This window comes from Leptodactylus fuscus, chromosome 4 (genome assembly GCF_031893055.1).
Source record: "Leptodactylus fuscus isolate aLepFus1 chromosome 4, aLepFus1.hap2, whole genome shotgun sequence".
Lineage (NCBI taxonomy): Eukaryota > Metazoa > Chordata > Amphibia > Anura > Leptodactylidae > Leptodactylus > Leptodactylus fuscus.
Window position 1 is genome coordinate 59,901,458 of NC_134268.1, and position 17,038 is coordinate 59,918,495.

At 39.6% G+C, this 17,038-nt stretch overlaps 1 protein-coding gene across 8 annotated transcripts in view; it reads left to right on the forward strand.

Annotated features, from left to right (window-relative positions):
- The window catches only part of ST18 (ST18 C2H2C-type zinc finger transcription factor), a 188,767-nt gene that overhangs the window by 125,417 nt on the left and 46,312 nt on the right, over window positions 1–17,038 (forward strand). For all 8 annotated transcript variants that reach the window (XR_012715443.1, XM_075270504.1, XM_075270506.1 and 5 more), the window contains one exon: window positions 3,576–3,821. Coding sequence is in view for 7 of the 8 variants with exons in the window: in XM_075270504.1 (XP_075126605.1) it covers window positions 3,576–3,821 (246 nt within the window). In the remaining variant the exon portion in view is untranslated. The remainder of the gene's footprint in view (window positions 1–3,575; window positions 3,822–17,038) is intronic.

Below are 17,038 nucleotides of genomic sequence, written 5' to 3' on the forward strand. Positions count from 1 at the left end.
CCCATCTGAGACTCTACAGGCTTCAGTTAGCATGGTAAATGTTCATGTTCATGACAGTACAGTTAGAAAAAGACTGAATACGTATGGACTGTTTGTACTGGTTGCCAGGAGAGAGCCTCTTCTTTTCAAAATGAATATGGTAAGCAGCTTAAGCTTAAAGAGGACCTTTCATGTTCTCCTGCACATGCGGTTTTATATACCGCTAGAAAGGCTATGGATGAGTACTATAAGGGATGGGTTCCTCACATTCCAGATAGACTATCAGGGACGCTCTTCTGGTGGGCAAAGATCAGTGCCGAAACTAATGGTACCAATATCTCCAGCCCATTGGCACATAATGGGAAATCTGATAGTGCTCTGAATTCCGAGCAAAAACACAGCATATCAAAACAAACACTTTATCCCAATTATCAAGCATGGTAGAGAGGTGATCACCTGGACTTGTTTAGCACCTTCCAGTCATTGAGTAGACCATGAACTTCTCTGTATATTAAAGTATACTAGTGTCAAATATCAGGTCATAACAGCTATAGCTTGACCAAAACTAGGGCATTCTACAGGACAATGATCCCAAGCACACTGGCCAGTCGACAACTGAATGATGTAAAAGAGAAAAAAAATCAAGGTGTTGTTATTATCCAGGCAATGCCTAGACCTCAACCCAACTGTGACTGGACCTTAAGAGACCTGCACATAAACAAGTACCCACAAACATTAATGATCCAAAGCAAAGTTATAAAGAAGAAAGAGCCAAAATTCCTCCAAAATGACTGATAACAATGCAGAAAATAATTAAGATTTGCAATTAAAGGTGGTTGTATAAGCTATTGATTCAGGGGATGGACATAGGCTGTGTACACACAGAAGAATTGAAACAGATTTTTTCATCACGTAGGATGCATTTTGTTTTTCCCATGACTTTACATGCACTGAATTTTCCGCCATAAATATTAATTCTGTATCAATCTGTGTCAATAAGTGTCTTTGGATCTACAGCATTCCAAACTGCAAATCCAATCCAGAAATCCAAGGTTCTATTTTAGATTTCTGCCAGTGGATCATATTTTTCTGTATAACAGTCATGTGACCATAGAATTTACACCAAGTTAATACTACACATAAACTATATACCATCTCCCCCTTTTTTTTGGACATTTGAGTCTGTTGTTTGTGAGCTAAAGGGATTTAATATCTGATGCCTTAGCCGTCCGTGACATATTTCATTGGCCTCAATGCAAAAGACATGAAAGGAAAAGCATATGATTTTTTTTTTCTCTTTTTTTCTCACAATGAAATGAATGGCATATGGGTTGGACAACTGATACAAAAAATAAAGACAGTTGTCAATACCTTCTGCCCAGACTCTACTGTATACAGGCTTCACACTATCCTAGAGGTTCTCTGCAAGTTCATTATTTATTTCTTGTGAATATTTGATTTGATTCAGTATTCACCATGTTGTACAAGTTGGATATCATCACAAGCCTCCGTTTTAATGTCATGTATTACAGCTTAATCTATAGATGTGTAACTTGTGGGTATTTGGTACAGATATAGTTAATACCTTGCATTTCTGTAACTAAGAGTTATTAGTACTAATGTGAAATGCATTTGATATTATACAGATGGCACAAGATGTTGTTACTAAGTTATTATCTAGGATAAGCTGCGCTGTCAAATTCAGGACTTAGAACTATCACATCAGATTAAACTATGGGCAGTAAGATAAAGTTAAAGTACTTTAATAGAAACATGTTAAAATGTTTTATTTATTATAGCAATAACCCAGTATGTTACTATTATTCTAATCGTTCCGTATTTTCTATTATTGCGTTATTGCATTGTGTTCTATTAACGCTTTTCTGCCGCCTCCATTTTTCTTTCTTTCATTTCTAGCTTCCAAACGCCATAGCATTTTTAGTTTTCCATTTATAGGAAAATTGTGGAAAAAATTGTCCTTTATAATAGAACCGTTTAAAATTCTCTACAATGTAATGGAAAACTAGAAAAAAAAAAAAACAGAATGTTGTGGAGTTAGAAAAAAAAACAGCACTTGTCCCATTTTATGTTTTAAATTTTTTTTGTTTTATACCATTAGCATATATTCTGGTACAGCACAGGTGTAAAAATGAAGCATTAAATCTTTAGTTAAGAATATATTGTATTTTAATATATCATACAGTATAGCTGTACCTCTGTATTACTCATGGGGCTTATTTGCTAACTAAATCATTTGTAACATTAACTTTACTAACTAATATTAAAAAACCTTAAAACATATATAAGTGAGTAGGGTTATTGTCAGACATCTGAGTTCATTGATATTTTGACATTATCAGAATTTCTCTTAAGCTATGATGATATTATTATATCATATATCATTATTATAACTTTACACATAAAGGGATACCCTGACTATTAACAATTATGACATCTCCGTAGAATAGGACCGTGATGGCGAACCTAAGGCACGCGTGCTAGAGGTGGCAGCAGATTATATTGTGTGGGGATCACTTTGCATCAGATTGTACTGAGTGGGGATCACTGTGGAGCAAATTGTACTGTGTGGAGGCCACTGTGTCACAAATTGTACTGTCTGGGGTCCCCTCACTATTTATATCACACAGTACCTGTTTTATATCAGACATGTGATATTAGTACAGGATGTAAGAATATTACACGGTCACTATAAAACAGATCCTGTGCGATGTAAATACTGAAAATTAATTGTTCAAAATTATGCCAAATGCAGTACAAACGTGTTTTGTATCATTGAAAGCTCTGTAAAGCCCCATTCACACAACCGTATTTTGCGGGGCAATAATTGTCCGCAATTTATAATCCGTAGAGTATTAAGGTTGGCACTTTACCATAATTTAGTGGGTTTTGGGTTGCAGTTTGCGCACTCGGTCTCTAAAAAGTCCGCCATCACTGAAATAGGATATACAACAAAAAACTCTTGCTCAGCCGTCTGTTTTTTTGATTCCATCGTTTTTCTCTGTTTACAAACTAAAATATAATATTTTTAATTGCTGCAAAAAATAGCTAAGCCAAACGAATTTCTAAAATAATATAAATTCAGCACATCTACAATTACCATAGTTATTCATGCGGTAAATATTCCTCCAAAAACAACATTACCACTAAGATATGTTAAAAGTAATAGTATGTTCCGCTGCTCGAATAACAAATAGTTTCACATTTTTTCGAAACCAGGCCAGTATTTCTCTCTATTTTATCAGAAAGATCAAGCAGCTTTTTTTTCGTCATTGAAATTGCCTGCGATTTAGTGATGAATATTTCTGCCTAAATTGTGGTTAAATTCTGGAAGCGTCTTATTCAAATTCTAGTTACAATAAGCTGCAAAACATGGTGAGCATTATGAGGTTACCCAGAACTCTGGCAAAGAATTACACATTAACTGATGTGATGTAAATCAAAAGCTGCTTTCTAAATCAGATATTATTTAAATAAAAGCTTGCATTTACTTTTATCCCTTAAAAGCACCACATGGCCACACTATCAAAGCCGCAAACTGTTCATCCATTTATAATATATCTTTACAATTTCCCCAGGCTGCAGAGATTAAAGTTGATGAAAATGGAACTTTGGACTTGAGTATGAAGAAGAATCGACTGCACGACGCGGCCGGTACATTAGGCTCTTCCAATCCCATTCTATCCACGCCGTCGTCTTCTCCTTTTAAAACTAGTAGCCTCTTGGTCAACGCTGCCTTTTATAAAGCCCTTTGTGAAAAGGAGGGCTGGGATGCCCCCATCAACTACAGCAAGGTCCATGGTAAAAACGGAGAGGACACGGAGGTACAGTATCTACATGTTTATCTCATGATATACAGAAAGTGACTCACATATCAACTCATTTCAAAGTAACCTTGTTATAAGTGAATAAAAATAACCCTTTACTGAGTAAATAACCTTCATGTAGCAACTGTCCTATATTCAGTGCCAGCAATGTGTAGTCCAGGAAACCCTCCTCCTCAGTATTGTGATGTAACTGTGCCAAGAGATCTGTGCAGAACATAGTGAGTACAACATAATATTCCATAACCGGGTGATGATATTGTCTCATGCAATGGTCAGCACAGCCAGATTGTTTCATACATACTTGGCTTCTCATTCCGGCCTTAGGTGTATCTACAAGTAATACTTTATAATAGAACAGGAATCTATACTACCATTATTATAATCGCATTTGTAGTACACATTAGATTGCAATGATAAGAGGTGTCTAGCACCACCAAAGTCATGTCTGAACCCCTTATACGCTGTTGTGAGACTGGTTAGTGGCAGGCTAGGCTGACCATCTTGTGTCAAAGACATGCAAAATAAACTTTTACGCAAAGGCCCAATATTATGGAAATGCAGTGGAAAAAAACACTGTGGTTTACAGTACCAACAAAGTCTTTGACACATAAAAGCTGTGTGTAAATTTTCTCTACGTATTTAATAGCGGAAGGAAGAACATGGAGAAAAACACAGCAAAAACTCAATAAAAATTCTGCTGATAAATGCAACATGTTTTTTAGATATATTTTGCTATTGGGGCATTAGTCTTAATCTGTATGCGTAGTAAGATTACACTTTACATAAAAAAGTTATATTTATCAGAACACTAATGGTCTCTAATAGAGATGAGCGAGTACTGTTTGGATCAGCCGATCCGAACAGCACGCTCGCATAGAAATGAATGGACGTAGCCGGCACGCAAGGGGTTAAGCGGCCGGCCGCCGTCAAAGCGGAAGTACCAGGTGCATCCATTCATTTCTATGGAGCGTGCTGTTCGGATCGGCTGATCTGAACAGTACTCGCTCATCTCTAGTCTCTAACACAACCTATAAGTAGCTTAGAAGCTATTTTAGTGGAGGTAGACACATTAGTTTAACAATACTCTGAATGTATTTAACACATATAAACTAAACAGTCGGGGTGACAGAGTTCACATTAGTCACTGTCACATTAGTGGGGATCACAGTACTGATCTGTACTGCTCTGGTCAGCTGATCAAGAGCCACACCACAGTGGTCACAGGCATTATATAGAGTGCATCAGTGGTACTATAGCCTAAGTAACCATGTGTAGCCCCTACATACATACTGTTTGGAGCTGTATCTGCATGCAAAGCACCACTCCCTTTTCAATGAGCTGATCAGTGGAGGTGCCAGTAATTGAAAACCAATGCTCATACATTGATGATATTGTAACGCCAGAAGTCTCCAACCTATGGCTTTGCAGTTTTTATGAAACTACAACTCTTAGCACAACAACTTATGAATTATTTGAAGAATTGGTGATAAGTGCCTGATGGATAGCCATGTCTTCCTGTTTAACTTGAGCAGAGGTTTAGATAGCCGAGTATAGCACTCCATCAGCACCACACATTCTGAATGGGGTCTCAGCGCTCATACTTAACCAATGCACCACAATCAGACATTTATTACATATCCTTTTGATAGGTTTTAACTTTCAATCATGGCTCAACCCCTTTAATTCAATAGTCCTATTCAGATTTCCATGTGTAAAATTTTCTCGATGTGTATAGAATTTTATAACATATTATGTTTCTTGGGTAATAGCCAGCATTCAAGCAAAACATTTATAATATGGGCATCTACACAGTGAGAGTGCAGCGCTGGTTGCTAATTCTACTGCAGATTAATGAAACTACATTGGATGAAATTTATAAATATTTTTGTCCTTTTCTGTTTTCGGGTAAATTCTAGACAACGAGGTTTTATACGTGGTCTTTTGTTCGTTGCACCAGTTCATACGCACAACAGTTGCTTAATTTGGGTGGCAATTTACAGAAAATATTGTCTATATGTCTCTGCGAAATAGCCTGTCCAGATGCCCTCTAACAAACAAAAACAAAAAAAGAATGGATTTGGACATGGCTCAAAATCTCTGCAAAATCCTTGATAAATAAATAGAGCTGTTAGTTTAGTTCAAACTGTCAGTTCTCCAACAATTTCAAGGCTTAAAAAAATGTTAAAAGTGCCAGATGCCATTAACTGTTATCCATTTTACCACTATGTTCTGGTCTTTGCTGAAATCGCTGTAAACTTCCATCTGCATATTAATGGAATTTAAGCAATTCCTCCCTCTCTGTCTCTTTGTCCCTTTTTGACTCACCATCAGGCATATTAACACAACACCTACAAAATGTCACCATCCCCAGAGCTACTGAAAGTCAGAAAATATTTAGAGGAGACATTTAAATAGTGCATTAATATTAAGATAACGTTTTGTAGCGGTAGTTAAGAGAAAATCATATCTGCAACACTTATGTAAATTGTCAGAAATATTATTTTTTTAGGTTACATAGTAGATGAGGTTGGATGAAGACATTAGTCCATCAAGTCCAACCTATAACCCTACAATCCCCTACAGTGTTGATCCAGGGGAAGGCAAAACCCCCCATGAGGTTCATGCTAACTATAGAAAATGCTAGAAAACAACATGAATATAGTAATGGGTCTTTAACCCTGTTGCCCATGTAACTCTACACCCACTTTGACAACACGCTCCCACAAATGGGAACTATATCACTAATATATGGTTGATGAGTTCAATCCCAGAAATGTAAACCACTTGAAACTGAGGTCAATAGGTAGTATGGCATCCTCATGGTTACAGAGAGGTAAAACAATTACTCTAGCACCCAACTTCAAGCACTCCAAAGTCAGGCAGTCATCTAACCAGGCTACTAGGGCTGTAATAACCATATTCAGGGGTGTAGCTATAGAGCCTTGGAGTGAGGTGGCTCAATAGCTCTCTACCATTTAAAGAGACACTAGTATCATAGCCAAAACATGGTGAGTAGATGGAAGTAGAGGATACTGAATAGGTATCTGTCCACTGGAGGTCTGACCACTGGGTACCCCTGAGTTGAGGAGAAAGTAGGACTAAAAATATTCCATGCCCCCTCCTTCTGAATGGAGTACCAATGTGCTTCCAATACCGGTGATCCATCCACTGCTATGGTGCTGCCGGCAGGGCTAGAGATTACAGTTTTGGTTGGCCCATAGCATTTAACCTCTCAGATGCCCTGGACAGATGCAACACATCTGAATATACCCATACAATAAAAATATAGAAATACTTATCCTATTCAGCAAACACAAAGAGGGAGGGGGAAATAAAATCCCCAAACTGTTTTTTTCTTGTAACTTCACTGCTGTCAAAAAATGGAATAAAAAGTGTTGATAACATTATATATTTCCAAATTGGTATCAATAAAAACTACAACTTTTCCCACATAAAAACATCCTACACAGCTTCAAACACAGAAATATAAAAAGTTCCTGGTTCAGCATATGGTTATTTATAGACTTTAAAAAAAAAAGTAAAGATATCAAAAAATAATTAGAATATGTAACTTTGGTATTACTGTGATCATGCTGACCAATAAATTAAAGGTAATGTGTAATTTTTGTGGCACAGTGCTATAAAATCAAACCCAGTGGGTTTTCTTTTTACATAATATTAAAACGTATTATTAGAAAATACAATTTATTCTGCAAAAAACAAGCTTCTATATGGCTCTGTAAACAAAAATAAAAATTCTAGCTTTTGGAAGATAAGGAGTTAAAAATGCAAAAAAAAAAAAAACCCTATAAAATTACATTTCCAATTAGAATTAATTATTGCATGTTGTAATGGATTTTATTTTAGCTATTTAAGTATATAGAGGTGATTATTTGTAAAATTCATTAAAAAAATTATATCTGTGTCTATATAGTTTTATTATTATTTTTAAATACAGTAAATGTAATTTAATCAAGAAGAATGTATATTACAAAGATTACTTGATATTTATTTACTTTTAAAGAAGAATTTTCACCACCTATACTAACCCCAGTTCTTAGTTGTAATAGACACTGCTCTACTGATTCCAGTGCAGTTGGATTTGTTTCTCTAGTCCCCACCATTCTTTTTTGTATGAGTATGTCTTTGTAGAATGGGAGGAAATCCACGCAAACACGGGGAGAATATACAGTACAAACTCCTTGCAGATATTGTTCCCGGCGGGATTCGAGCCCAGGACCCCAGCACTGCAAGGCTACAGTGCTAACCAAAGAGCCACCGTGTTGCCACTAGTCCCCACCATTCTTGAGCAATGAGTGCAGTTGGTTTTGGTGCATGATATGCTAACTAGACACTTTATTGTGAGGAGGGCAGTGTTAGACAGGAGCAGGCAAGGGCCAGGATTCAGAGATGCAATCAGGGGTTGACAGTGTCAAAGCTCAGACTCACAGCCTTTGCCTGCTTTTGCCTGACACTGACAATAAAGAGCCTAAATAGCATATCAGACTCCAAACCAAACAGCAGTCACTGCACATGAGAACAGTGGGAGCCAGATAAAAAAAATTCGAACTGCCCTGGAATCACTGGAGCAGCAACTATTAAAGGATGCAAAGAGCTGGATTTGGTGGAAGTGGTTAAAGGTCCTCTTTAACGTGGTTTACCTAGCCTCAGCATAGGTCATCATCAGTATTAGATTGGTGGGGGTCTGACAACTGGATGAAGCAACGATCACCTCCGATGCTAGCACCCATACAGGGGACGAAGCTTGGAACAGAAGGCTCCATCTACTGTATAAAGGCCTTGCCGAAGTACTGCAGCTCCACTTTCATTTAAGGTAACAAAACTGTAGTAGTACAGCATGGCTGCTATACAGTGGACAGAGACAGTTTCTCCCAGCTTTGAATATAAAGGGTTGGGATTTTCCATAGAACAACACTTATTCTCTATACATAAGATAAGGACTGAGTTAAGGTATAAGATCTCTTAGGTTCCTACGCTGAAATGCCAATGATCACAAGAATGGGTGTCTCAGAGTCCCCCTTGTTAATTGATAGGTAATGCACATGCATGGCCACTACTTTCACTTCTGTAAGACAGTAAGCACAGGACTCTATCAGTCCCATAGAAGTGAATGGAGCCCTGGTCACACAAGGACACTACTACTCCATTCATAGTAGAGACTCAGGGACTCTTGATTTCAAGATTGTTGAGTGACCCAATGGTGGGACCTACGACAATCAGATTCCTATCTATGCCACTACGAATTGGGCATAAAAGTTTTTCATGGGAAGACTTTATTTTACATTATAGCATGTTGAAAAGTATTTTTTTATACTTCAGATATTATTGAAAGATCTTACAAATTAAGCTGCAATAAAATATAGTAGGCTTGACTAACACAATGAGCTGAGGGTCCCTCACATGACACAACTGCATTACTTATTACATTAGTAGGAAAAGTACTAAATGGTTAGATAATAGTTTATGATAATGTCCATCGGAGCAGCTATCAATAAATTACATCAAATTAAATTAAAATCACATTAGTTTATCATGATGATAATCAATTTGTTTTTGAATTTCCCAATTCACCAAGAGAAGTATCATGTTTTATTAAATGCTTATGAATTAATTAACTAATTATTTCCCTGTCACATGGACACTGTATAGGTCAGAAAATTAAACGAGCAATGGCTGCTTATTATTGCTAGTTGCTTCCATTATACCTTCTAGGATTAATTAAACATTTTCTACACATACAATAACTGAATATTAATGAACAAATTTTGAGTAATTACCTAATACATTGTTATTACTGGAATATTTTCTTTAAGAAACAATGTTCTGATAATATTCTGCATTTAATTCCCTTCTGCTGCCTTTCAGGTACACAGCATATTGCTCCATAGTGGTCCCACACAGAGTATAATGCTCCCCAGGGGCTCAAAATACAGTATAATACTACCCAGTGACCCCCACACAGTATTATGCTCCCCACATAGTAAAATGCTCCCCACTGGCCTCATACACAGTGTAATGCTTCACTGTGGCCCAACACAGTGTAAAAGCCCCTCAAATGGCTCCACTCAGTATAATGCTCTGCTAGAGGCTCTGGGAGCCTTAAAGAGGACTTTTCATCACCTGGGGCACATGCAGTGTAATACACCACTAGAGAGCCGTCAGTGCACTGATTCAGTGCACTATTAGCTTTCCCATTCTGTGCCCCTGGGGAAGAGCTATCGGTGCCGGAACCATAGCTCTTCACTGTCAGAAGGGCGTTTCTAACAGTCAATCAGGAACGCCCTTCTTCACAGTAGCATCTACTGCGTTGTACTTCCTCTCCTGACCGTTCTGGTCCACAGACGAGTACTGGGGGGGGGGGCGTTCCTCACCGCTCAGCATCATCGCTGTCGGCTATAGCGTGTATAGCTCTGTACTGTGAGAGGGATATTGCTTATTGCCTGACGATGACGCTGAGCAGTGAGGAACACCCCCCTAGTGGTGTATTATACCGCATGTGCCCCAGGTGGTGAAAGGTCCTCTTTAAAGCTGCTTGCTACTTGTACCACTTCTGGCCATGCATCACTCTGGCAAAGATGTACGCTAGTACAAGTCAGCCTCTAATAGATAGGGGTCCAAAGGCAGGTACATACATGAAATGATGCTAGACCCCTTTCTATTAGAGCTATGGCCAGCCCCTAACCACAGTACTGCCTGCCTGTACTATACTGATAGTAAGTGATCATACACTTTCAATAGCTCATTTGGGGAACAGCTATTTTTCATGACTCTACCATACATGTACATTCTCAACTTGGCTACATGTGCATGTGATTTGAATGGGGAGAGTGAGACACTGCCAGCATATCTGGCAGCAACTTATCTCCTGTAGGAATAAAGGATCAGGCATGTTGAAAGCCAGCAATGCTTCTGGGGGACAGGGGTTGGGGCATGACAATCCACAGAGGATAGTCAGCTGATATCTTTAAAATTGGCAGGTTTGGCCATTCTTCTTCTCTTTTGAAAGGCCATTTAATGATCGCTATATAGTATTCACACCATAAAGACTGTATCTTGCCTATATTGTAATGTAAATGTTTCAGTTAAAAGAGGAAGGTCCCTTGTTCACAAAGGGGTGTAAAGGTGAGGTGACCAAAGGGTCTTCAGTAGTCATGGGGTCATCCATTTGCAAGTTGTGAATATCTTGTTTTTTAACAATCCTGGATGTATACAGCGAGTTGTAAATACACTACATAGTGCATCAAGCCAGCGAGGGCTGGGATTTTCTGTTATGTGATAGGTGTCATGTTGAGCCTTACCATGAGTACTACACAAAGTATTGAACCTTCAGAGACCTTTTCAAACATGTGCTAGCGTGTGACTGCGGTAGCCAATCACAGGCTGCAGTAGTCACATATGCCAAAACAGCTAGAGGCTAGGACACAGAAACTGATGAGACATAAGACAAACATTGCCACAAGAGCATCAAGGATTGCCATGGTGAGCAAACTGATCGATGTTGGTTCAGATTTCATTGGATTTGCTGTATTTAGCATGAATTCGCAAATAGCTGAATTTTTGCTGACGTTTATGTGACTATTCCATTCAAATAAACCTGACAAAACCTTTTAGATGACTTGAACTGAGTTTCAGACACAGAAAATTCTGAATTGTGAGTTGACCCTAAACAGGTCTTATCACTGTTGTGTTTTGTATTACCCCCAATGAGGTTCTAAGGAAGCCCTGGAGAAAAATAGTATTTAGAGTATAAAATATGAAATATACCATGCCCCCTCTTCCAAAATTTACAAATAAAAGAAAATTGGCTTTCCCGTTCTGTGCTCCCAGTGAAGAGCTATCGGTGCCAATACCGTAGTATCGGTGCCAGTACCGTAGCCTATAGCGCTATACAGCGAAATAGACGCTGCTGTGAGGGAGGGCATTCCTGACTGACTGTCAGATACGCCCTCCTGACAGTGAAGAGCTACGATACCGGCACCAATAACTCTTCACCGGGGGCACAGAATGGGAAAGTGCACTGTCGGCTTTCTAGCAGTGTATTAAACCGCATGTGCCCCAAATGGTGAAAGGTCCTCTTTAGGGTTGAGCGATCGACGATCGAGAAAATTTCACGATCGTGATTGGAATTCCGATCCTGATCTTTTCGGGTGGGATCGAGATCGGGGCTTATTTCCCACAATACTTGGCTACTGGCCAATCATTGTGGGAAAAGCTTAGCACCCATAGGAATTAATGGAAGCGGCTGTCCGCTTAACCCCCTGCGTGCAGGCTGCGTCCATTCATTCCTATGGATTTACCGCAGCCTGCCACTCTTCTGCTTTGTCCCTGTTTTACCGTATACTCAGCTGAATATGTGGTAAAACAGGGACGAAGCAGAAAAGTGGCAGGCAGGTATTGGCACCGATAGCTCTTCACCGGGGCACAGAACATGTCGGCTTTCTAGCGTGAATAAAACTGCATGTGCCCCAGATGGTGAAAGATCCTCTTTACGTTTTGTTGTGTCCAGTTCTCTAAACTTTTCCTACAAACCCTATTTCCTGTCTGCATGCATAGTATGCTGTGCTCTTTATTTATTATTCAGAACATTTCTGGCTTTTTGGTATTGACTATGAAGAAATACAATTTGGACTTTTTAACACTTTGCTTCACTGCTGGATTTTAATGTTCCTTTTGAATTACTTTTTATGTAGCAGTCTATGGAGAAGGGTAGGGGGAGAAGGAGGCTCCTGGAAAAAAACAAAACACATATATAATTGTTGCTGATAATTCTAACTGCTACACTGTGAGTGACAGTGCTCTGTTTAAACTATTGTGTCTTCAAGATAAGACTCTGTCACTGCACAGAATGAAGCAATTATCAATTAACATTGATTTCCCCTTCCCTTCTCCATAGAGTTCTGTGTGAGAGCTGAACATGGAGATGGATTCCATACAAATAAGCAGTCAGTCTGAAGTGAAGATAATACGGAGCAGATTAAAAAGTGCAGAAAGAAACATAATTACTATTATTTTATTTTATAATTGGAGATACACTTTAACCTAATAGACTCCATTCTATAATTTGTAGACCCCCATGACTCCCAGTATGTCCTAACACCTATAAGGGCAACAAAACCAATGAAGCTTATGGACTCATTGCTGGGACTTGATAAAGTCCTTGTGACTTTAAACATCTGCTTAGGTTGTGGGTAATCCTGTTCTCTCCGCCATTATGTCATAATCTGAAATCAAAAGTTCATTCATTCAGTTCAGTACGTTCATTTTATAGCAAATGTCAACCGCTGTTATGTAGTAAATATGAAATTTGGGGCCTGGCTACTCATTAACATCATGATAAATGTGCAGAACAATGATTTCCCCTAAGTAACATTTGCTTAGCATTTTATTTTTAAGTACAAAAGTTATTTATGTGCTATACCTTTGTATTCATTTTAATCATTAAAAAACACCTACTCAACACACAAAACAACAGATGGCAGACTTTACTTTTTTATTGATAAATAACCAGAAAGGTCAGCGTGGAGATAAAGGCTTGTTTTTAAGCTTATGTAGCAGGGCAATAAAGACCTGGGACCCATTTTTGTTATGAATTCAATACTAGAAAAATTGCTGACAAATATTGGTACTTAGAACGTACTACCCCTGATTATTAGGGATTTTTTTTTCTAGCTTTATATTTTCTACAATATTAGGATCTGCTTGGGTTTAAGGTTCTTAAAAAGAAAAAAGTTAAAAGTGAATCTGCAGCTTTTACAACCATTCTGTTTTCAGTCAAAAATTTCTACTTAGTATTTTTCTGAGGCTGAGATCCAATTTCCCTGCATAGAAACTATAGGGACCTTGCTGCATATTGCCTTATTATGTAGTGTCATTTATAAAAGTATATTAGGCATTTATCTTTCTTTCTTTGTCCTGTTATAAAAGCCATAAAATAAAGAATAGAAGTAAAAAAAAGTTATTCACTGCATTATGAAAGTCTTTTACGTCATTCAGAGTTTAACATCTGTAACATAAACAGTCCAGTCACATTAATGTGACCACCTGTCACAATCCAGAATAACCACCTTTGGCAGAGCGGACCGCTGTGAGACGTGCAGGAAGAGAGGGGATGTTGTGATGATGTTCACTGGGATGTTGAGCCATGCCGACTCCAGTGCCGTGGCCAGCTGCGCTAGTTACACGGTTGAGCATCCATGACGCGAACAACCTGATCGAAGTGGTTCGACAGATTCTTGATTGGGTTCAAGTCTGGGGAATTTGCTGGCCAAGGGAGTACGGTAAACTCATCCTGGTGCTCCTCAAACCGTGCACATACGCTGCGAGCTTTATGACACGTCGCATTGTCCTGCTGGTAGATGCCATCATCCTGAGGAAAAACAATTTGCATGTAGGGGTAAAACGGTCCGCAAGGATAGATGCATACTTGTGTTGATCCATCGTGCCTTCCAAAATGATGAGCGCACCCAGATGGCTGATAACACGTGCCTTCTGCGATTGGTTATTTAACGTTGATGTCAAAAGTAGGCGGTGGTCACATTAATATGACTGGACTGTGTATTTTTCAACAGATGTGTTTGAGGGCTTGTTTTTTGTGGGATAGGCTATTGTAGTTTCTAGTATATAAACAAGGGGAGACACCATATTTTGTCACTTGCTCCTTGGAATTAGACCTCAAATGTCCTGATGGATCCTTAAAGAGGACCTTTCACCATATCTGGGCACAGGCAGTGTTATATACTGCCAGAAAGCTGACAGTGCGCTGAATTCAGCACACTGTCGGCTTTCCCGATCCGTGCCTGGTGTAAAGCGCTATCGGTCCCGGTACCGTAGCGCTTTACAGTCAGAAGGGCGTTTCTGACCATTAGCCAGAGACGTCCTTCTGCCTCGCGGCGCCAATCGCGCTGTGCTGTGGAGCGGGGAGGAACGCCCCCTCCCGCTCCTGATAATACTAGTCTACAGACAAGCTGTGATCATAGATCATAATCTAATAAATTGTTTCAATCCCATATCTTATATGTTCCAATATGGAAACCAGAAAGAAAGGTATGTTTCGTCATGTGTTTTGTGGTTCCTCCCCGCTCCACAGCACAGCGCGATTGGCGCCGCGAGGCAGAAGGACGTCTCTGGCTAATGGTCAGAAACGCCCTTCTGACCATAGAAGAGCTACGGTACCGGGCCGTAAGCTCTTCACACCGGGCACAGATCGGGAAAGCCGACAGTGCGCTGAATTCAGCGCACTGTCAGCTTTCTGGCAGTATATAGAACTGCCTGTGCCCAAAAGTGGTGAAAGGTCCTCTTTAAACAACCCTGTCATTCTTACTTGCTCCCCAAATTGATATGCGCCCTAACAAGGACAGTCCACAGCGCACATTGGGTTCCTTATTATTCTTGCTCATCTTGTTGGCAATAACAGAATTCTTCAGGGGCTTCCTAGTTTAGATGATCTGCACTTTAAAATACGGTTCAGATCTCAATCTGGGTACTGAACATGTGATGAATAGTGGTGACCCCACTTGTTATCGTCAAGTTTCTGGTAACACTATTCCATTTTCCTTACCTCTAACTGAATTCACTCATTAATGATGAACATGGTACTAAATGTGCTGGAACTGCTATTAGAAGTTAGTGGTTGAGTCAGGATGTGTTTTCCTGCACTTGTTTGTCAAGGTGGATTTGGATTAAAAATGATTCTTAAGGTTAAAGCGCCACATAATGGGTTGAAACTAGAGATGAGCGAACAGTGTTCTATCGAACTCATGTTCGATCGGATATTAGGCTGTTCGGCATGTTCGAATCGAATCGAACACCGCGTGGTAAAGTGCGCCATTACTCGATTCCCCTCCCACCTTCCCTGGCGCCTTTTTTGCTCCAATAACAGCGCAGGGTAGGTGGGACAGGAACTACGACACCGGTGACGTTGAAAAAAGTAGGCAAAACCCATTGGCTGCCGAATACATGTGACCTCTAATTTAAAAGAACAGCGCCGCCCAGGTTCGCGTCATTCTGAGCTTGCAATTCACCGAGGACGGAGGTTTCCGTCCAGCTAGCTAGGGCTTAGATTCTGGGTAGGCAGGGACAGGCTAGGATAGGAAGGAGAAGACAACCAACAGCTCTTGTAAGAGCTAAATTCCAGGGAGAAGCTTGTCAGTGTAACGTGGCACTGACGGGCTCAATCGCCGCAACCCAGCTTTCCCAGGATCCTGAATGGAATACACTGTCAGTGTATTCCCGTATACCCGATATATACCCCGATACCCGTTCCAACGGTGTGCCCCCCCACCTTCACCCCAGAAATACCCTGCAAGTCCCCTAGCAATAGAATTGGGGCTATATACACCCACAATTTTTACTACTGGTATACAGTGCCATTGTCTGACTGGGAATTCAAAGAATATATTGGGAATACAAATACCCTCATTTCTTGCTACTGCCATATAGTGCCAGTTTCTGACTGGTAATTCAAAGAATATATTGGGGTTACGTGCACCCACAATTTTTACTACTGGTATACAGTGCCATTGTCTGACTGGGAATTCAAAGAATATATTGGGAATACAAATACCCTCATTTCTTGCTACTGCCATATAGTGCCAGTGTCTGACTGGGAATTCAAAGAATATATTGGGGTTACGTGCACCCACAATTTTTACTACTGGTATACAGTGCCATTGTCTGACTGGGAATTCAAAGAATATATTGGGAATACAAATACCCTCATTTCTTGCTACTGCCATATAGTGCCAGTGTCTGACTGGGAATTCAAAGAATATATTGGGGTTACGTGCACCCACAATTTTTACTACTGGTATACAGTGCCATTGTCTGACTGGGAATTCAAAGAATATATTGGGGTTATAAATACCCTCATTTCTTGCTACTGCCATATAGTGCCAGTTTCTGACTGGTAATTCAAAGAATATATTGGGGTTACGTGCACCCACAATTTTTACTACTGGTATACAGTGCCACTGTCTGACTGGGAATTCAAAGAGTATATTGGGAATACAAATACCCTCATTTCTTGCTACTGCCATATAGTGCCAGTTTCTGACTGGTAATTCAAAGAATATATTGGGGTTACGTGCACCCACAATTTTTACTACTGGTATACAGTGCCATTGTCTGACTGGGAATTCAAAGAATATATTGGGGTTATAAATACCCTCATTTCTTGCTACTGCCATATAGTGCCA